Raw genomic sequence first — 22,466 nt, 5'->3', positions numbered from 1 at the left:
TTCTGGAATGGGTAAGTTTTAAAATAAAAAAAAGTGTAGGAAGAGGGTGAAGCCTGCAGTTCAGTGCACTGCACTGCACATTCCCATAAATAGCAGGTGTGTTTGTTTGGGGGTTTGGTTTGTGTGTGGGATGGGGCGCAGTGATGGGGTTTGTGGTGAGTGGGGCAGTCCAGTAGGGAACATAGTTCCACTACTTCTTTTAGTACACTTCGACCACTGTCTGGAAGTGTTTGGATTCTCATATTTGTTTGTTAAGCCAGATGGAATACATTGGCAATGAAACATGTCAGGTCTGTCTAAGCAGGTATAAGAATGTTTTAAAGAAGGGGAAGGGATGGGGAATATTAAATTGGTTAGATACTGCGTTCTCCAGGGTCCTTGGTCCCCAAACGCAGTGTAGATTTCTTCCACCACATACTCTATCCCTTGTGTGCTACAACAAATGCAACAGTGTTTTGTGGACGTACTGCCCCAGCACCCAGAAAAGGTCTTCCTCTGGGGAAAAAGGGACGGCACCCTCAGATTCATTACATTGGTCAGAAGCAGGTGTGTGTGCGTGGGAGATGGTCAGTTGAGACATGACCCATACACTATTTGTTGAGCGTTGTCTGGTTTCCAATGGCTATGAATTTTTTTTAAAACACATGTTTTTAGATTTTTCCTGCATTTCAAGTGATCCTGAAATGTGCAATTCCCCTTGGTAGCATGATCCAAAGTTTGGTTACCTTGGTGGAAAAGTACACCTCAGTATCTTTCTCTGCAGAATCTCCCGTTTTCTTCTAGCACTTCATGTTTTGATCCGAGATCGAAAGTTGGTTGGTAAAGTGAAATTTTACTTTGGGTGAATTCTGTTCCCAGACCTCTCTGGAGGGCTCTGTGGGTGATGCAGAAGCCCTTCAAGTGGATTCTTGTTCAAATGGTAACCAGTGCAAGCAGCACTCAAAGAGCACTTGTTACACTTTCCCTCCTTTTCAGAATGAGTAATAGCCCAACTATTGTAGTTTGGAGTTTTTTTTTTTTTTTAAGGAAATCTCGCATGCCTAGACAGTTTTGCCTGACAAAAGCATCTATGTTTGAAAAACTCATTAAAAAGCATATTTGTAAGGCCGCTTATAAGTAATAAACACACTTATAGATATTAAGGCATAACACTGGGGCAGTGCCAACATTTTTAGAGGCTGGCATTTGCCAATGCTCTGACCTTCTTGCTCTCTGCCTCACGTGGTGCTCTTTGTGATTTTAACGCTTACAGTATTCACGCAGAGCTTGCTGTCAGAGTGAGCGTCTTTAGCAAAGAAAACAGGGACCCTAGCAAAGAAAACAGGGACCCCAGCATTTTTGATTTAGTACATTTTATGAAGTGTTCTATGGTTGCATATTATGTCAATGTATTTAATGACTAATGTACAGGCCTGTGTAAGCAGGACGGTAAAGTGCAGGTTTTCATTGACACAGTAGGACCACTATAAGTCGACAGCTCCCTCTATCAGTGATAACAGGTGAAGGAAGCTATGCGAATTGGACTACTGTAACAGGCAATGCTTTGTGAATTGGCACTGTCGATGTATCCTAAGGCAGGCAACAGCTCCCTCTAGCGGAGCATCCTGTACATTTGGGCAGCCTGTACTGCGCATGATGGCATCAGACAAAAATACATCTGGCCTTTCATTTTATTAAGATAAAGCTTTTATTTCACTGTTGTCACTGTATATTGCAGTTTGCTAAATCAGGATCCAATAGATCAATAACATTTATTTAACTCACTCGTTGTGCAAGTAGATGAGATATTGACAGCTAGGGTTATCTCAAAAGGACCCAAAGAAAGAAAAAGGAAGCAGAACACATGCTAGCAATGATGTGCATCAGTCATTGCAGCCAAGCAATGGACCTCCCTCCCACCCGCCCTCAGAGCTGAAGGTTCCTTCTGGGCCTTTGGCAAAGCACTCAAAACTTGGTTGTTCAACTAATCTGTTTTGTAAACTAAAGTGTAACCTGCTTGATATCATATGAAGATTGTACGCTGAAGACTCCTCTGTAACTTTATGCCTTATCGCCTTTGGGCCTCATGTAACTTATTCTATTGCGCCCTGGTGCCCGAGGGCTTGTGTCCGCTTTACAAGTTAAATAAATAAATAAATAAATAAATAAATAAATAAAACCCTACCATAAATGTGCAGGAGCTGAATCAGGCTACCATTGCTCACAGCGTGGTCTCGGTTTCATTGGAAAACATGCTGTGAGTTTAAAGTAACGCACAGAACCTCACATGACATGCTGTTGCCTCACCTTCACCTTCCTCTAACACGTTTGTTTCAGTGTCTTAGGCCCGATTTCCTCGGCATTCCCGTAGGTTTGCTTTTTTTATTTTTTGCATTACCCAATATCATAATAAGATTGGGCAATCTACTTTCACCTGGCATTGGGGGCATCTTTTGAATTCTGGAAATGGCAAGTGAAGTTGTGCCATGTCAAGAGTGACAACTTCAGCCAGTCTTAGCTTTTATCCAACATTTTTGCTTCTGGAACGTATAGTTTAGATTTTCCTATTAGAAGTAGGAGTTTACACATCACAGCTTGTAATCTTTTTTCTGGATAAAGACAATCATTGGCAAAGCCAAACATTTTGGCTGTTTATGGTAAAAGCATTTTCCAAGTTTGTTCACACAGATACGCATAGGTATTCGGGGGCTGTGCCTATGGGAAAGCAGAGTGGAGAGTGGTTGCAGGAGGGGTGGATGTGTGTCTATGAATGTAAAGATAGAAAAGTGAATAAGAGCGAGGGATGATGTGTACGTGAAAGATTACGATGACAGTATTCGGCTGAGAAATGAATGTCAAGACGGATGAGAATGCATGTTTAAGGATGCATGATAGTGCGAGGGTGTGTGGACGGATAAATGCATTTGTGTGATAAGGATGAAAGTATTATTGAATAGGCATGCAGGGATGGACAAGTAGGTTTGAGGGTGGGTCTATCAATGAGGAAGTGAGGATGGCTGGATGAGATAGTGCGAGTAAAATAGCGTGAATCCCACGGCAATGCTGCATCAAGTCACCCCTTAGATTGCCATGCAGTAGCTGCAGTGCCGGATTATCCATTAGGCCAAGTAGGCACCGGCCTATTGGGCCCCACTACTTTTAGGGGCCCCGTGACAAAAGATCAAAATAAAGCAGTGCAGAAAATTAAAAGCATATTAGGAGATCATTAGCAAGGGAGGGCCCTGACATTTTGACTGCCCCGGGGCCTCCACATGGATTAATCTGGCACTGGGCAGCCTCGAAGTTTGACGCTGCGCAACACAGCCTACAAGAGTCTGAGAGTGATGGAGCATCCACTAAATTAACACAAGCTCAGATCACATCACAATTTCCCCAAACAGCCCAACCCCAATCTCCCAAGCTACTCCCACTTTCTCTGCCCCACCCACCCAACCTCCATTCGCTCTACCCCCATCCATCCACACAACCACCACTCTCTCTACTAGCCACACACCCTACCCCTATCAACCCAACATTCTACAACTCACCCACCCACCCCACTCAATATCCCCTCATCCTTCCTTGCACAGTCTCACTTTATTTCGTGCCCTCCAGAGGCGTTGCTAGGGGGGGGCTAAGGGGGCTATAGCCCCTGGTCTTTTGGCTGTAGCCCCGGATAGAAGCTCAGGGGCTACAACCAAAAGGATATAGCTAGCCCCGAATCCTGCCAGTCCCGACATTAGCTTAGCCCCTGATCCTTTCCAGACTTAGCAACACCCCTGGTGCCCTCCCACTCAACTTTCCTAGCTCATATTTCCTCTTGCTCATTATCGATGGCACTCTCACTCAATCCTGCCTTGCCATATCCTCTTACATTCTCATTCCCTTGCACACCCAAACCCCCTTTCGCATTCTCCTTTGAAACTTTGCCCTCTCCTCCTTGCACCCTGGTGCCCATATTTGCAAAATGAGAAGAACAGCAGTAAGCGCCAACACCATTGTCTTTGCGAACAATGCTTGTTTTTATTGCATGGTAGGGAAGTGTTAGTGGTTCCTTTCTGTACAATAAGAAAAAACGTAAAACAGTAATTGGGACGTTTTACAGTGGCAATGAAGGTGATGCCCATGACCTAAGGGCACTTGGCATCTATGCAGCAGGCAGTCACCGCATGACTCACTATTAATTGAAAAGAACAAGCAGCTTAAAGAAACAAAAACTGCAGACCGAATTAATTACTCCTCGTGTTCCATTCGTGAAAGGCAATTGCCATTGGCTCTCACTCAAACAGGAGCCGTGCTGTTGAAAAAGAATTAAGGGAGGAAAACAAAAATTCTCGGGTATCAATGAAAAAGTGGCCCACAGTTGCAAATGGCTATGCATTCCTTTAGTGACACTGTTTGAATAATAACCAAGGGGGTGTTTTTTGACGAAGTGTGATGCACATTGTGCATTTTAATTAATATTTATTCAGCAACACTGGTCAAAACTACTAGCTGCAGAGTGAATTAACTCATCAAACTGGACCAAATGGGCCAAAAAAGTGGCCCACTTTGACCAAAATAACTGACCTACACCAGCATTTTGTGTTTTTGGTTTGGTCATGGGCGTATTGCCATATAGGCCAGTCCGAGCCTGCCTACTCCAAACAACCCAATCCCCACCAGCTGTTCGTACCCTCACCCACCAAACCCCCACTCTCTCGACACCCACCCACCATCACCCACCTACCCCCTCTAACCCCTCTCAGCCACCCTACCCCACTCTATCCCCAACAATAATTCCCAGTCTCTCTACCCCACCCTGTCTACCACCACTCCCCCACCCTACCACAACCCTCTCGCCCCTACCCACATTGGCCCCACTCACTCTGCCCCCACTCTCTCTACCCCCACAAACTCGCTCTACCCCCACCCAACCCTCATCCCCTCTACCCCAACCCATTTCCAACGCCTGCCCACTGTACCTCCGCCCTCTTCCCCCACCCACCTCACTTCCTCTCTACCAACACCCACTCACCCTACACCCACTCTCTTTCCCCAACCACCCACCCTAGCACAAACACCCAAGCTACCCCCACTCTCTAACCCCACCCACCCTAACCCCACTATTTATTTCTCCAACACCCCACCCCAATCTCTTAAGCTACCCCCACGTTCTCTAGCCCACCCACCCTACCCCCACTCTCTCTCTACCCCAACCAACCACGCTCCTTCTATTCGCTCTTCCCCATCCACCCACACTGCCACACTCTCTCTACTAGCCACCCACCCTACAACTCACCCACCCACTACCCCGTGATCCTGCCTTGCACAGTCACACTTTTATTTCTTGCCCTCTCACGCTCAGCTTTCCTAGCTCATATTCTCTCTTGCTCATTACCGATGTCACTCTCACTCAATACTCCCTTTTCCTATCCTCTTTCCTTCTCATTCTCTTGCACACCCGCACCCCTTATTGCATCCTCCTATGAAACTTTGCACTCTCCTCCTTGCACCCTGGTTGCTATAAATGCAAAATGCGAAGAACAGCAGTAAGCACCAAAACGATTGTCTTTGCCAGCAATGCTTGTTTTCATTGCATGGAAGGGAAGTGCGAGTGCTCCCCGTGTGTACAGTAAGAAAAAAACGTAAAACAGTTATTGGGACATTGCCAATGCTGGCATATTTTGTGGGTGCAGCTGTAGCACCATGAACGTTTTACAGTGCCAATGATGGTAATGCCCATGGCCTAAGGGCACTTGGCTTCTGTGCAGCAAGCAGTCAACCCATGGCTCGCTATGGATTGAAAAGAACAAGCAGCATAAAGAAACAAAAACTGCAGACCGAATGAATTACTTCTCGTGTTCCATTCGTGAAAGGCAATTGCCATTGGCTCTCACTCAAACAGGAGCAGTGCCGTTGAAAAAGAATTAAGGAGAAAACAATATTACTGCTATATTTTCTTGCATTTATGGCAATGTGGTAGACTAATCAGACCCACCAATCTGACTCCAGTCTTCTCACCCACAAACAATGCCCCAGGCCCCGTGTCATACAGAGTATGACACGATGGAGGGCCTGGGGGGTTAGGCGGAGGGTGGGAGAGACAAACGGCGGGAAACAAAGAGGGAGGGGCAGCCAAACCGGCACCCCCACCCTCTGTGCTGCCAGGAGAACGCACCAAAAAGGTGTGAAGAAAACAGCAGGGGGAGGGGGGGGGCAGGAAGAAGCCCGGCCCCCAACAACACATCAAAGGGGACAGGGAGGATAAATACCCTTGCGAGAACCAAGGAGGCACAAACGGGTCCGGAGCTCACCTCACTCGGGTAGGCTCCTCGGACCTTGGGAAAAGAAACGTTTGCCTCTGCGGGCTTACCGTTTCGGTGTTCTTCTCCCCTCTCTTAGGCGACGGCTCGTTGGACTGCAGCTGAAGCCCGTCGGAACAGCTTCGAAGGAGCCGGAGGAGTCGTGGTGCCGCGGGGATCGAGCAGGAGAAGCAAGCTGCGACGAGGATTAAGCGAAGTCTGGCGTTCGCAGAAGCAGCTTCGGGCCAGGAGGAGGGTAGCCAGCTGGGTCAAGGACGCGACGCGAGCAGCTACAGGCACGCCCGCCCGGCGCCGACAGGAGAACACGAGCCGACAGAGGACTCAGTACGGAGAGAAAGGGGCGGGGCTACTATTTAAAGTCGTAGCAGTAAGGAAGGTACAGTCTTGACTAGCCCCAGTGGCGCAATGTTTAAATGCTTGGTCTTGTAATGCTAGGGACCTGAGTTCTAATACAACCTCCGGAACTTCCTTGGCGGGCATTTAATTATTCGCCGTGTAAGGTTTACAGCCGACAAAAACCGGCAAAGGTTGGGGGTGCGAATCAAACCCAACTCCAGCATTTTTGGGTAAACAGAGGAGCGAAAAACATTGGAGCAGATTGCTACACAGGGATATAGCTCTGTGATAGAACATTTTGACTACAGATCAAGTGGTCCACGGTGCAAAGCCAGGTGTCCCCTCCACATTGGGGCCAAAAAAGTCAATTAACAGCCAGGAAAGAAAAGCGGGCGATAAGGCAAGAATGGCAGACGAAAGAGCGAGAAGAGCACAGGAATTCAGTGCATGGGCCAAAAAGGCTGAAAAGGAATATGGAGCGCAATGGGTACTGGACGTGGTACAGTCGGAAGAAAGGGCTAGGGCAGTGTCGCCTTTGCTGCTGGAGGAATCCGATGGCAGCGATGAAGAAGCTGCAGTACCACAAGGCCAAAAGAGGTTAAGAGAAATCTCAAGGGAGCCACAAGAGCCAGAGATGCCAAAAATAAAACAGAAGAAAGGAACCAAGAAAGGTATCGTAAAATTAAATAACAATATTAACAAAATGGTAAAAGTGTTAAATGCATGTATCACGGCCCAGGGTAGGTCGCCCAGAGCCGGCAAAGGGAAAACGAATGAGTGCAAAAATGTAGCATCGGATACAGATAGTAGTGAAGATGAGGAGAGGGATCATCTGCAGGCATGGGTGAAGACAAAGGGGGTAATAAGCAAAGAAAAGAAGAAAAATGCTAAAGCAGGTATAGATCATGGGGCAGGAGGTCAGGGGCCAGCAGACACCGGGGCCCCCATACCACAGGGGCTTCCTCAAAATCCTGGTACCCAGGGGTCACCTACCAATACAGCAGTAGCTACGACAGAGCCCCCCGTAGTGAAAATAACAGATCCTACCACAGTTATGACTAAGTATGGCAGGCCAACGATAGGCAAAGATGCTCAGGGTCGGTCCTTAAAGGCACAAGCTTGGTACATCAGTGACAAAGTGAAAGAGAAGATATGGAGAAAAGAGTTAGATATTTTCTCCCTGCTGGATGTACAGAAAAGGGGCCACGGTATATCAAAAGAAGACATAAAAGAAGATGAAAAGAGTCTATTAAAAAGACCAGCTGTACCAAGGAATTTTGACAATTGGACAGCAGCTTTCCAGATAATGTCATCAATCATATTGCAGAAATTTCCCGAAGACGGCCCATCACTTGTAACTTATCAACAGCGAGTTTTGAGTGTGTACAAAGCATTTGGGGGAGACGCCTGGAAGGAATACGACCATGAATTCAGGAAAGAAATGGATTGCTTCCCAGACATAGGGTGGGATGAAGAAAATTACAATCTATACATATTTAACGTACTGAAGGAAAAATGGGATACCAGGGATCAGTATAGTTTGGGGAGCTATTATAGGAAACAATATGGTCAGAACGAATATAGAAACGAGTATAGGTACAACAGGAGATACGATTATCCCTATGACAGATCAAGGGAGCAGAATTTTCGGAGTAGACAATACGAGGCACAGAGAGGGTGGCAGAGCAACATACCCCCGACAGCACAGGGGGGGGGGTAAAGGGAGTAATGGGACAGCAAGGTCAGAGTCAGCGCAATGCCGTAACTTTGAGAAGGGAATATCATGCAGCTGGGGGAAGAAATGTAAATTCAATCACAGATGCGAGAATTGCGGAGGAGAACATATTACCGCCAAATGTACCAGAGCAGCTTCCAGCAAGTACAGGGTCTCAGAGAAACGGAATTAGGAGCACAGAAGAGAAAGGGTCAACACCAGTAAAAATCAAGAATATGGAAAGGTGGCTAAGGGTGTTTCCAGACCAGGAAGGTGCAGAAACCATAAGACAAGGTTTTCAAGAAGGTTTTACAATTCCATTTAGTGGGCAGGGTTCCCAGGACACTCCAAAAAACCTGAAATCTGCGTTGGAAAATAGAGAGTTGGTGGGCAAAAAAATCAGAAGAGAAATTGAGCTGGGGAGGATGGGGGGCCCCTATAATCGCCCCCCTTTTAAGGAGTACATATGTTCACCCTTGGGCCTGGTACCAAAGAAGGAGGCAGGCGAGTTTCGGCTGATTCACCACCTTTCATACCCTCCAGGGGCCTCGGTTAACGACGGCATCTCGCAAGAGGTGTCGTCGGTAAACTACTCAGATTTTCTGGAAGCCGTACAGTTAGTGAGGAAAGCAGGGCGGGGAGCTTGGATGGCGAAAGCAGACATTAAATCAGCATTTCGCCTACTGCCCGTAAGGAGCGAATCACAGAGATGGTTATGCATGCACTGGGAGGGCAAATACTACGTAGATAAATGTCTCCCCATGGGCTGCGCCATTTCTTGTGCGTACTTTGAGAAGGTGAGTTCCTTCCTACAATGGGCTCTTACAAAGGAATTGAAGGGGGCGCAGGTAGTCCATTACCTAGACGGCTTTCTATTTGTGGGTCCTAAAGGTTCAGAGCTGTGTATGAATACGTTGCAGAAATTCAAGACATTAACAGAAGAATGGGGTTTTCCGCTTGCAGAAGAGAAAACGATGGGGCCAACCCAAGTAATACAATTTCTGGGCATCGAAATTGACTCTCGGGTAGGGGTGTGCAGGATCCCGGAAGAGAAGGTGACAGAATTGCTAAATACGATCACTAATCTGAAAGGGAGAAACAAGGCCACAGTAAGAGAGTTGCAATCATTAGCAGGGAAGTTGAACTTTGCAGGAAGGGTTATACCGCAAGGGAGGATATTCCAGAGAAGGGTCGAACAAAGAACAAAAGGCGCCAAGGTGGGACACCACAGGGTGCGGATCGGTGGAGCAATAAAGAGAGATTTGGAGGTTTGGGAAGAATTCTTAAAATCTTTCAATGGTTCAGTAATCTGGCGCACACCTGTAAACGTGGAAAGCGAAAGGGTGCTGTTCACAGACGCAGCTGGGGGTTTCGGCTTTGGTGCAATATTGGATACAGAATGGTGCGCAGAAAGGTGGCCAGAGGCATGGCATGAGGCTGCATGGACTAATAACATTACACTACTGGAGTCATTCCCGATCTGGGTAGCATTATGTGCATGGGAGACAAAGTTAAATAGCAAGGATTTAAATGTGTGGTCAGATAACATGGCAGTAGTGCATGTGATAAATAATGGAAACGCTGCCTGCCCGCTGGTCCTGGAACTAATGAGGGCAATAACTTTGGCTTGTCTGAATAACAACGTTAGCATGAGGGCGAGACACATCGCCGGTGAAGCAAATGTGGTCGCTGATGCCTCGTCTCGTTTTCAGTGGCACAGGTTCAGAGAATTGCGGCCGGATGCAAGAAGGCTCAAAACGCCCACGTCAAAGAAGGCATGGGTACCACTGGAAGCCTGGCAAAAAGGTCGGTTAGCCACAAGGTTAACTCAGAAGAGGAGAAAAAGCCGCAAGAACAAGTAGTGGAGAGATTGGCCAGAAATGCCATAACGTACAAAACTGGTGAGCAATATAAAAAGCATGTGAATAATGTGTTGAAAGAATCAAAAGTGAAGGATGTGGGTGAGATCACAGTTTCCAATTTGTGTGACTTCTTGGGGAATGCATTCACACAAGGGAGGAAGAAAAGCTGGGCGCAGCGCATTTGGCCGCAGTCGCATATATGGCAAAAGTTACTGGGTTGGCAGACCCAACAACGAGCCCACGGTTAAAATACATAATGAAAGGGTGGGCTAGGTTAGAGGGTAAGAAACCAGACAACAGGAGGCCCTTGAATTTTTTGAAAGTAATAAAATTGTTACAGTTATTGCATAGCACATGTAGTGACAGCTATGAGAGTAGGTTGTTCAGGGCAGCATTCGCATTGGCATATTACGGTGCATTCAGGGTCGGGGAGCTCGTAGCAAGTAACACGTTGGCAGGAAACGGGCTAGCGAGGAGCGACGTCAGCTTAGGTTCTAAGGGTATGTCAATATTTCTAAGGAGATCAAAAACGGACCAAGGCGGGAAGGGGCGGACAATTGAGCTAAATTGCATTAGGGAAAAGGATCACTGCCCCAGGTGTATTACCAAACAGTTTCTCAAGGTTCGACCTGAGGTCGGGGGACAGCTTCTGATACATAGGGACGGCAAGGCTCTCAGCAGGTATCAATTCCAGGCTGTACTAAAGAAAACGATAGCAAAAGCGGGGTGGGATGCTGCAGAGTTTGGGACCCACTCCTTCCGGATAGGGGCAGCCACCTCTGCATGGGCAGGGGGGCTAGGGGTAAAAGGGGTAAAGAAAATTGGGGGATGGAAGTCACAATGTTTCAAGAAGTATGTGCTAGAGTATTTGATATAATTCATCTCCCTTCCATCCACGCAGATGAGACCCCCTACAAATCAGCATGGATAGTCGGCCATTCATTCGTGACAAGAGCAGGCAGGTGGATCGAGGATTTCAGAGAAGGATTACATTTTAAGCGGACAATAACGTCCTGGTGGGGCCTCCCAGGAATGCATTGAGAGGACATCCACGATCGGCTATCAGACCTGATCGGGTTCAGGGACCCTCCTGAATACCTGGTCATCCACTTAGGGGGAAACGACTTGGTCAAGACAAATAGGGGTGAGCTGATGCGCAGCGTATGCACATCATTAAGGGCAATAACCCACTGTTGGTGGAAAACTGAAATTTTCATGTCAGAGATAATTACCCGCAGAATTTGGTATGGGGCACGCAGACGGCAGGCCATTGAGACAGCGCGTAAAAAACTGAACAAAGCCATAGAAAAATACTGTAAGAGCCCGGGTCTCCATTTCATAAGGCATGGGCTGTCACAAAATGACCCAGAGTGTTTTCATCAGGACGGGGTGCACTTATCCAATAAAGGGATGAGCAAATTTACGGACAACATCTTTCAAGCTTTAGCAGCACGTGGATGTAAATAGGTTCGCTGTTTGGGGGGACCTGAGCGGGTTAAGCAGCACCCACTCAGGCGTGGCGGCACGTGTCCAGGAAGGGATGCCACAGGGCAACAAAAAATAGCCTAAGGGAAGGCTCGGCATCCATAACCCTGGACACGAGGTGCCCAAAAGCGATTGATAAGGATGTTTTGCTGGCATGATTATTTTGTGGCATTATTTCTGTAAAAAATAAAAAGGCCTACGGCCACAATTTTTCCACAAAGCAAGGTTATGGTCTGTACTATCATTTCACTATCACAGGTGACAGGTTTCAGGTACAAGAGCAGGGGGGGAGCCCACACTACTCAGCCTATGCCCCAGGCCCCGTATCATACAGAGTATGACACGATGGAGGGCCTGGGGGGTTAGGCGCAGGGTGGGGGAGACAAACGGCGGGAAACAAAGAGGGAGGGGCAGCCAAACCGGCGCCCCCACCCTCTGTGCTGCCAGGAGAACGCACCAAAAGGTGTGAAGAAAACAGCAAGGGGAGGGGGGGGCAGGAAGAAGCCCGGCCCCCAACAACACATCAAAGGGGACAGGGAGGATAAATACCCTTGCGAGAACCAAGGAGGCACAAACGGGTCCGGAGCTCACCTCACTCGGGTAGGCTCCCCGGACCTTGGAAAAGAAACGTTTTACCACCCAACCCACCCGGCAGAAAGAAAAGGAACAGGATCAAGAACGCCAAGTACTCTTCATCGGTACATGGTAGAAGAAAAAGTCGTAGGCAAGCAGGATCAGGAACGCCAAGTACTCCTCTGCCACACTCTCTCTACTAGCCACCCACCCTACAACTCAACCACCCACTACCCCGTGATCCTGCCTTGCACAGTCACACTTTTATTTCTTGCCCTCTCACGCTCAGCTTTCCTAGCTCATATTCTCTCTTGCTCATTACCGATGTCACTCTCACTCCATACTCCCTTTTCCTATCCTCTTTCCTTCTCATTCTCTTGCACACTCGCACCCCTTATTGCATCCTCCTATGAAACTTTGCACTCTCCTCCTTGCACCCTGGTTGCTATAAATGCAAAATGCGAAGAACAGCAGTAAGCACCAAAACGATTGTCTTTGCCAGCAATGCTTGTTTTCATTGCATGGAAGGGAAGTGCGAGTGCTCCCCGTGTGTACAGTAAGAAAAAAACGTAAAACAGTTATTGGGACATTGCCAATGCTGGCATATTGTGTGGGTGCAGCTGTAGCACCATGAACGTTTTACAGTGCCAATGATGGTAATGCCCATGGCCTAAGGGCACTTGGCTTCTGTGCAGCAAGCAGTCAACCCATGGCTCGCTATGGATTGAAAAGAACAAGCAGCATAAAGAAACAAAAACTGCAGACCGAATGAATTACTTCTCGTGTTCCATTCGTGAAAGGCAATTGCCATTGGCTCTCACTGAAACAGGAGCAGTGCCGTTGAAAAAGAATTAAGGAGAAAAAAATAAAACTGCTATATTTTCTTGCATTTATGGCAATGTGGTAGACTAATCAGACCCACCAATCTGATTCCAGTCTTTTCACCCACAAAAAATGTCTCGAGGAACAGTGTATTCGCTCCTTGCAGAAATCCTGCATTACGAGAGTTGCATCGAAAACAGTCATGTGTGTACTCGTTTCCTCGCGCTGCTCGCTTCCACCTGAGAAGCCCCTCCTCTGCCCCATTAAAGCAGGGCGACCTGAAGTCAAACTTTTGGGAAGAGAACCTGGCAGCAAAACGCTTTCCCTGCAGACTGCATGCGTACAATTCAAAGTTATGCGCATTGTTACTATATCACACGTGACCACAACAGAGAACATTGAGGGCGAGGCACGAACACCATCAGTAAAAGGCAAGTGTGTGTGGTGGGGTTATTGGAGAAATCAACTGCAACAAAAGACAACCCCTAAAAATAACATGTATTTGCATTACGAATTCGGGCTTCGATGTTAATCCCAAGCTTTAAAACAATCTGGACATCTGACGCTCTGTGGTACTGCACGAGCCACTCCGAAAGTGTAACTCTCGTTTGCATTTCGTTCACTTCAAACGATCCAACACTGATGCTAAAGTGAGAGCATTGCCCCACAGGCGGAATTACATCACCCGCAAGCCTATCCGGTACCTTGACAATGTCTCCGTTCCTTCACATAAAATTAGAACAATTCCATGTTGAAAAGCCACGGTACCTTGGGAGGAAGGGCGAAGAGTACGGGCAGTAGCAGTAGCGGCGTCGCGATGAGAACGAGGTATCTCTTGATGCACCAGATTTTCTTAATGACAGCTAAGAGTGCAGCCATGGCAGCCAACACGCAGAGTTTTGAATGGGAAGCAATACTAGTTGCTGCGTGGGTTTATTTAGAACGGCAAGGGGCAGGACACGTCCGGCCAAACACTCGCTCCTCCTCCCTGGGCCGAACAGCTCCACATGCACGTGTCCCAGCGAGGTCACGCCCTCCTCGGCCCCTGCCGTTTCTTGGTCCGCCACCTTAACATCTGATCACAGTACCCACAACACGCACACGCCCTCTTCCCTCCTTGCTGGAAGTCAGCCACACTAGAATAACATAGCTCACAGGGCCTGGCTAAACATTTGTCAGGGCTTCTGTCGGCCCATTTCAATATGATTGGACAACCCCTTGCCTACAGTTAGGAGTACGTTGCTTAAATAAGAAGGGGTATAAAGGACTGCTTGCAGAGGTGAGCTAAACAACTGGCACTGAAAAGTTAGTAATTACTCTGTCAGCAAGGTGCTTATGCAGACAAAACAAGAGTAAAAGGCACAGATGTGTGAACACTACTGCATGCTATCAAAGGCAGCCTGTAACCTGCTGGCAAGCACACATTTCAGTTAAGGTAGTCGTCTTCAATCTAGGGGGCCCAAAGGATGTCCAAGGGAGCCCCAGACTCAATAAGATTAAGATGAATGTTTTAATATAAAAAAGGATTAAGGTGACTGATTTTAATAGAAATCATTAGCAGTAAAAAATCTGTTTATATTTTAAAAACCATGGCCCCCCTTGCACATCATTTGGGCCAACTAGGGGCGCCCAACGCCTAGATAGGGAAGTTCAGAAAGTTATTTTTTACTGGGGGGATTGGTATGAAAAAGTATGAATGCCACTGAGTTGAGGTGACAGCAGTCAGAAAAGGGCAGCTGGGAGGACACACTCTACAGGCGCTGTCCTCCCCTGTCATGATCATCTGGAATGTGACAGCCACAGGTACATCAAAGCATCTCAAGAAGGGGGAAGGTGACAACTTCCTCTGGCCATGGGCAGCCCAATTAAAATATTGAAGGCTCCAGTGATCTGCCTTTCTATTTTCTAAAGTGCTGGTGGCAGTGCATACTAATTTGGAACAGGACTGCATCAGGCTTGAAAACAGAATGGACAAGAGGAGGGCAGGACTAACACCTCTTGGATATGCAATGTGTCAACTTGAAGCTAGTGCTCAACCCTCTGTATGAAGGAGAGTGAACGGAATGTCTGGGTCCACTATTTACCGTAGGCCACCCCTGCAAAGCGGACCCCTTTCAGAGGGACGAAGTATGTGAGTTGAGAGAGACCGAAGTTTGTTCTCACCACAAACTGCAAGGGAGACCTGTGCTTTGATCAAGAGCCACAGAGGGCTCAGTTAACCAGTGAGACACTTTGATCAAGAACAGACAGGAAGATGGGTGGGACTTAGGAGTTCTGGTTGTCACCTCTTACATTTCCTGTTGCAAAGCACTCTGGTCCTGACCTCACACATGACAGATCAGAGGCCTCCAGCCTAGGGTCTTCATGTCATGGGGCGGGGGTATCCCCCGGACTTCAAAAATACATTTCTTTTTGTATTCACTCTGCCTTCATAAAGAAATTATTTCTGTTACAGAAATCATTTCATTTTAAATGCAGAGTGAATTCAAAACGAAAATGTAAAAATAAAAAAAAATACATGTTTTTTTTTACTCCAAGTGGGGCCTCTTCCCAGAACATGGGGTCACAGGGTCCCCCCGTACCACGGGGGCTGCAGAGGCCCTTGTTTCGCCACTGGACAGATGATTGTTGGTAGGGAACCAGGATTGGTTCATTAAGGTAGACTTAGCCAACACCAATCACTGGGGCCCATTTGGCTTAAAAAGAGGACTGTGCCCATCATCCGACGACTTTGCATCATCCTTCGATCATCCATTAAACTGGGGGTGGGATGTGGCAGGAGCATGCTGATTCTTTCCTGTTTGAAGGTGCCATGACTGTTAGCCATTGCGTAGTGGAGTGCAGCGGCAGCACGTTTTTTGCCATGTGTGCTTTCGCATCATCTCATGTTTGCCCCCCCCCCCACATTCCCTGCCCCATCCTAGCTTCACAATCAGGTTGGTGTGAATGATTCTCTCTCCCGTTGCCACCACGCATTATCCGCCACCTCATAAAGCACCCCTGCACCCACGTCACCGCCCAGCCCAGCTTTATTACGACCATCCCACAACTCGTTGAGCGTTCCAAAACCATCAGCCCTATCCTCATTCCCCAGCCCATCCCAGCTTCAGACGGCAGACCACCAACTTCCTAACCCCATTCAGTTCACAAGTTCCTGCTTCGCCTAATGCCCCCAAGCCAATATCCACATTTCTTCTCTCTCTGACACGTTTTATGTCTCATGATGATACGGGGCATGGAGGTTGTGGCATTCTTCGCTGCTTTTCAAGTTTACTTAAAATCAAAGGACATCAATACAAATATGTCTAAAAAAGACGTCACTATGGGCCTTTGGCCACAAGAAAAATAAATCATAGATCCAAAAGAAGAGGATATTGGCATAGCTTTAGGCCAGAAGAACAGGAGGACATTACACCTGAGTCACCAACGGCAGTGGTATGTGGGGCCCTCTTTTTAAAACATTAAAATATTGACAGGTGGGCACGCCCGCTTCCTGTCCTTAGTCCAATCCCTTTGATGTTTTTTTACATCAATTTAATGTAAAAATGATATCAAATCGATATCAAATTTATATCAGATTTATATAAACGGCTATAAAGTGTGTTTGTGTTTTGATATCCAAAGGATATCATTCATATTAGTTTGATATCAAGTTTATATTAAAATGATTTTAATATGGGAGAGCGCGTGTGCACTGTTGCTTGGTTGAGGGCAAAGTGAGTTGTCAGGAGTTAGACGGCGAGTGCTAGGTGGTGACGCGATGATGACGCAGGAGTGGGTTGGATTTTTAAGGTTTGATAGTAGATTTAATAGAGCTGTAAAATAAAGTGAGGCAGACGGGGTGACGTCACAACCTTATAAGAGTTTTATAACAGATTTTATATAGTTTTAATATAAAAAGGTGTATGTTTGTAGAGGCAGGTTTGTATAGTGCCCAATTGTGCTGGGTCATAGGTTTCAAGATACACGGGGCAGCTGCGTGGCTCGTGGTCTGTGGTAACCCCAAAACCATAGAAAAGTAGAATGTTTATTTACCACCAGCTCTATGCGCCACGCCCAAAATTATTATTAAATTTCCATTTAATACATGATTAATTTACAAATCTTATCAATGACTCAATTTGTGATATTCTTAGTCCATCAATGTATTCTTCCCAAAACGGCCAAATCGTGTTTCGACTGATGTCTTTCTCAAGGCTAAGATTTGACATCAGATGTGACCATATTCTTGAGGGATAGTAGTTCTCCTCCTGAACGATTATCTAGTTGCTGGTCAATTGCCCTCAAAATTGTGTGGATCTCGATCAATAGTGTAACTGGCACTATTGCAATCAGGGTGTCCTGCTCGGAAAAGCCCTCGCAGTCTACATGCTTTCTAAAAAAGGGTTTTGGGCTGTTTAGGGCACACCGTTATCATTTTATATTGTAAAGGAGATACTTTGGAGGGTTTTGGCTATTTTAACGCCAGTAAAAGTTGTATAAAATGATTTTATAATGGTGTGGACATACCCTGACACAGAAGCATTGTGAATATATTATGACAAAAAGCTGAGCTATTTCTTTACACACACACGCAACTGGGCTTTATCTGTAAAGAAGGCAGCACAAGCTAAATAATTCACAGATGACGACACAGGTGGCCGGGGGTCTGACTCAGATGTTGGATCTGCCCATGTATTGGAAAATATATCAATGGACATCAGAATGATGCAACCTTACAATGAACCCTGAGGTGCGTGTAATCTCCAGATGTCATGTGCTGGGTGTGTCTAAACTGCATTTGAATGAGCCCATTCATTATAAAGTCACCGTAGCTCGTGGTGCATGTAATCCCCAGATGTCATGTGATGGGTGTGTCTAATCTGCATTTGAATAAGCTCGTTCATTGTGGGGGATTTCAACATCCCGTACCAGACTGCACGTGGATTATGCAGTAAGGGGGCTGCTCTGATACGAGGGCTGGGGGTTGAGTGGGGCTGGGTGGGGACACTAGCTGGATGTCTTTAAAACCTAGGCTTTGAAACCTGCCAGAATAGCCCTGTTTGTTTCGGGAGATTTGTTTGATCTGCAGGCACTGGTTGGAACTGAAGATCCCCATCATCTACAAGTCCTGTGATGGAAGGCCTCATTTTTAAAAGAACAATAAGGTAAGATGGGTTTTATTTATTTATTTTATGTAGCTTTGTACAGGGATGTGAAAGCATTTTTAAATAATAGCGTTTTTCCTGACCAGGTGGGCTGTGTTTTAAAAGATTAAAATATGAATACATTTTTTAATCTAAAGAAGATAATTTCTAGTGCTAGAAAGTGTTTCAAGGTGCTAACATGTGTTTGTGACTCTGAATTGCTAAGTCTTTATAGCCCAGCTATTTAATGTGCAATTTAAACAAAATATATTCATTTTTGGGAGGACATGTCAGAATGCATTTGGATTTTCTTTGTCAAACACACATGTTGATGTACTGCATGTTAATATGTTTAAAAGATGTGGTTGTTGTGAAAACCAGCTTTTATTTAAAGTTTGTTCTAGAATCTGGCACTGGGTATATTTAAGTTTGGGCCTGTTTGAAAGGTGTAAAGTGACGCATTTTTGTAACGGTATAACAGCCACATGTGCAGGCTGGTGTTAGAGTAGCTGGTGTAACTATTTTTATTCTAAACTATATGAGTAATGTTCACATTTTGGCTTTGGAATGTGTCTGGCTAAATAAAGCAGTTTTGCACTATAAACTTTTATGTGCCATAGGGTTCTGGCAGCCTGCAGCAAAGGAGATAAACCTTATTTGTAGATTTAAAAAATGTCTAATGTCTTATAATGCTCACCAGTAAATAACCAGGTCATGTTTAAAGGGACTGCACACACCACAATGTCACAACTTTGAAAGTACATTTTTAAACCCAATATTATTTAAAAATGTTTAAAAATGCTAAACCGGGGTATAGCCTGTGAAATCAGATGTGTAAACAAGCTACATGAGGCACTGTGAGGTTGCAGACAACACATGGGTTAATGTTAAACACCACAGCGCATGGGGGTAATGTATTTTTATTTAACGGGATAAACAGCGACAATTTAAAAAAAAAGTTTATTCTTGGTGGGGACATGCTGGATTAACAAGCAAGCCTGCATTTTCATATGAATGCTGAAGTGTGTTTTAAAAGTGGAAGGCAAGGTTTAAGTTACATGCATAACTGTCTCAGGTGAGGTAGGGTCATTTTGTAATCTGCATTTTATCTTTGTTTTAGGGCTGCTAGTGTTTAGGCCATATCAGCATTTTTAGAGAACTTGTTTATGAAGCTCTAGACAGAGGGGACATTCTATGTGTAAAATGAAAATGTCTATATTTAAGTACTTAGAAAGTGCACAACACTCTTGGTTCTAGGAAAGCAATTGCAGACACAAGCTATAGGCGCTTTGTGAGGTGTGGTTTTCTAATTGTGGTCCCTTAACAAAGCGAATAGGCATAGCCTTTATATAGGTATAGTGAAGCAAAAATGTATTTTGAAGTAGTGTTTATAACAAATATATTCTCTGCAAGTTCTGCAAGTTTTGAGGTGGTGTGCTTACAGCCAGAATTCTAGATTAATGTATTCAACTAGGCACAGTGCCTGGATGGATAGCATCATTTATAAAAAGGGGGTTTTAAAGGTTGCATTGGTTCTGTCCCTGATGTTTGTGCTGTCCCCTGTCTGCACTACCATCAGTGACAGCACAACCATCAGGGCCTACCTGGGTTATTGTCTCTATCTATGTTGTTTTTATATTGTGCCACTCGCCCGCAGGCCTCACCGCGCTCACAAAGACAGAAGAGCATAAAACATAAAATTGCAAGCGTTCGGATAGTGTCTCAGAAGCCCAAGATGTGTGTCTGATATATGTTCCTGCTGGTTCTGCTGGCTCAGAAGGTTGTGTGGGCGATGTTGTGTTGTTTTCTTAATTGTATGTCATGATTTTAAAAAATATTGCTGCAATATTGACGCTTTTGCCAATCTGTCAGAGATCACACAGGTGGTTCAAAATGTTTAAGGTCGCCGAGATTCAGGATGTTATAGTTTGGCTTAGGGTGTAAATTTTAATATTATAAAGTACTGATTCTATATTTTGTTTGTTTGTAGAAATGGCTCTCAACTTGAGGATGTTGGAATAGCGCCACCAGTTGTTTCTGCATCAACAAATCTTGGATGCTTTAATGACTCAGGAATGGGGGCGTCGCTTTTGTTGCGGGTCCCCAAGGACTAATGGATTTGGGGGCCCTGCCACCACAGATGTCTTTTTTTTTAAATCAAAATGGGCACATTCTGAATGTTTTGAGAGCACAGGGATGGGTTTGCCTGTATCTACTGGATCTCTTGCGGGCGCTGGAATGGGGCCTATTTTACATGGATCTACAGATTTGGAATATTCCAACGACCCATGGAAGGGGTCTGACAGTGTTGTTACAGCGGTAAAGCCTGATGGATCTGGGGGGCATATGCTGCAGAGTTCTTTTGTGAATTCATCAACAGGCCTTCCTGGTTTTGGAGTTTTTACAATGCCCACTGGAGTGTCTGGTGGGCCACTGAGCGATAAAGTCAGTGACTATTTTAATGTCCCAGCATTGAATCATGTGCCTGAGCAACTTGGAAATGGGCTCGCAAATGATTCTATAACAGGGGGTCTGGGCACACAAGTTATCCCTCTCTGTTCTGCCGGCTCAAGACAGCGTTTAACACGTCGGCAGCCCTCGATTAAAATAGGGAATGCTCTGGTTTTAAACCCGAACTATGGAGTTATTCCCTCAGCGATGGGGCGCCTGAGGGCACTGATGGATATTACAGCCATGTGAATGTTCAATAAGCTCATGCCAGAGTTGGGGTGAGCGTTCCAACATTTCAGACAGATCTTTTTGATGGCTCTAGGCTGCAAGCCTCCTTTAAAAGTGTACATTCACACGACAGTGCCAGTGTGAAACAGGGTTGTGGGGCGGATGGTGTAAATTCTGAATGTTTTAAGCTGCAAAATGCAGTGCATAATGCTGAGAATGATCTGAATGGGGTGAGACAACCATAAGGCCAGGGGGATAAATGCTGACTAAAGAAAAATAATGCCAAGAGGTTGGGGTGTATAAGCAGATCTGCACAGTTGAGGGTTGACACAAGCGATACGATAGTGTTGACCAACAATGAGACAAATATATCAGAACATGCTCTGCAGAATGTATATGTTGATAAAGTGGGACAGCCTTACAAATTTTGATAACCAATGTAATGCAGAAGCAGACCCAATGAGATCTCATTTTCCGGGCTTTTACCTGAGGAGCTGCTAGTGGTTCTAGGGTTTTTGCAGAAAGACTTGAGGGTGTTGAGGAATACAGGAAGTATGACATTTACGGTAATTGAGTTGGAAGCGTGACTGTTCGATAAGCAGAGGAATCCAGAGTTTACTAACAACCCTATATTTCTGGAGGCATTTTCAAAGGATGCTGGTATTGTTAGTACAGTTGAGGAAGCAGGTATACATAGCAATGTGGCTATGATTCAAAATATTGGGGCTATTAATACACCACCCCTTTATAGTCAAAATGCCTGTGTATACTTGAATGGAAGTGACTACAGTGTTGACCCTGATAATATTTCTGCTGATGTTCAGACGCACAAGGCTTATGTTTTCAGTAGTGTCTCTGATGATGTTAAGGGCAGGGATGTTTCTAATATTTTAGTTGGCGCACAAGTGGGGAGTGTGCACAGGGTTCTGTTGGTATTCAAGAGGGCTGTGTGATTAAGGATAGGGCTGTTTCTAATATTTCTACTAACGATAAAGGGGGACATGTGCACGGGTGTGGGGATGGAACAAATGTCGGTGTTCAAGAAGGTAGTGTGGATAATGATGGGGATGTTATAACGGAGGCTGTGGAAACCTTAGTCCGGCAGATATTGGAAACTGTTGATCCCAATGATTGTATTCAAATAAGAATGGAGGCTGATGGTTCAAACAGACCCTTGCTTACAAGGCAATCACATTGTGATACTTTTTGCATTGTTCAGTTTTTGAAAATGTACAAAGACTCCTGCAGAGTAAAACTGAGATTTTGTGTTTTGCGCTGCTGAAAATCGTTGTGTTAGTTGTCAGGCCATGCTGCGGTGGTGCTTATAAGCCTTTGCGCAATATTCTGCACAGCCAAATCATAAAGTCTAAAGGCTATTGGTTATTAAACTTCGTTCACGCCCCCCTAAATCTCTGCCTGGCGTCTAGTCATATAGGTGTAATCGAGCCACGAGGCATAACAGATGCTGATATACGTGCAAAAGCTTTACAAGTGCACAAAGAGTTAAAACCACCAACTAGCAGGGTTTGGACAACTGAATCTCTTTGAGGAGTATTTTAATAGACCCATCAAAATACTCTATGTT

General features: G+C 45.6%; 1 protein-coding gene across 2 annotated transcripts in view; it reads right to left on the bottom strand.

Annotated features, from left to right (window-relative positions):
- The window catches only part of SLC13A3 (solute carrier family 13 member 3), a 679,238-nt gene extending 665,124 nt beyond the window's left edge, over nt 1-14,114 (bottom strand). Inside the window, exon 1 of one of the 2 annotated variants that reach the window (XM_069651309.1) lies at nt 13,845-14,114. In XM_069651309.1, coding sequence (XP_069507410.1) covers nt 13,845-13,955 — 111 coding nt within the window. In that variant the 5' untranslated portion in view covers nt 13,956-14,114. The remainder of the gene's footprint in view (nt 1-13,844) is intronic. The other variant, XM_069651308.1, reaches the window with a different exon arrangement.
- Nucleotides 14,115-22,466: the final 8,352 nt, after the last annotated feature.

This window comes from Ambystoma mexicanum, chromosome 3p, assembly GCF_040938575.1.
Source record: "Ambystoma mexicanum isolate Mex_15411 chromosome 3p, UKY_AmexF1_1, whole genome shotgun sequence".
Taxonomy (NCBI): Eukaryota; Metazoa; Chordata; class Amphibia; order Caudata; family Ambystomatidae; genus Ambystoma; species Ambystoma mexicanum.
Note: the sequence above shows the minus strand (reverse complement) of the source record. Positions and strands in the feature narration are given on the sequence as shown.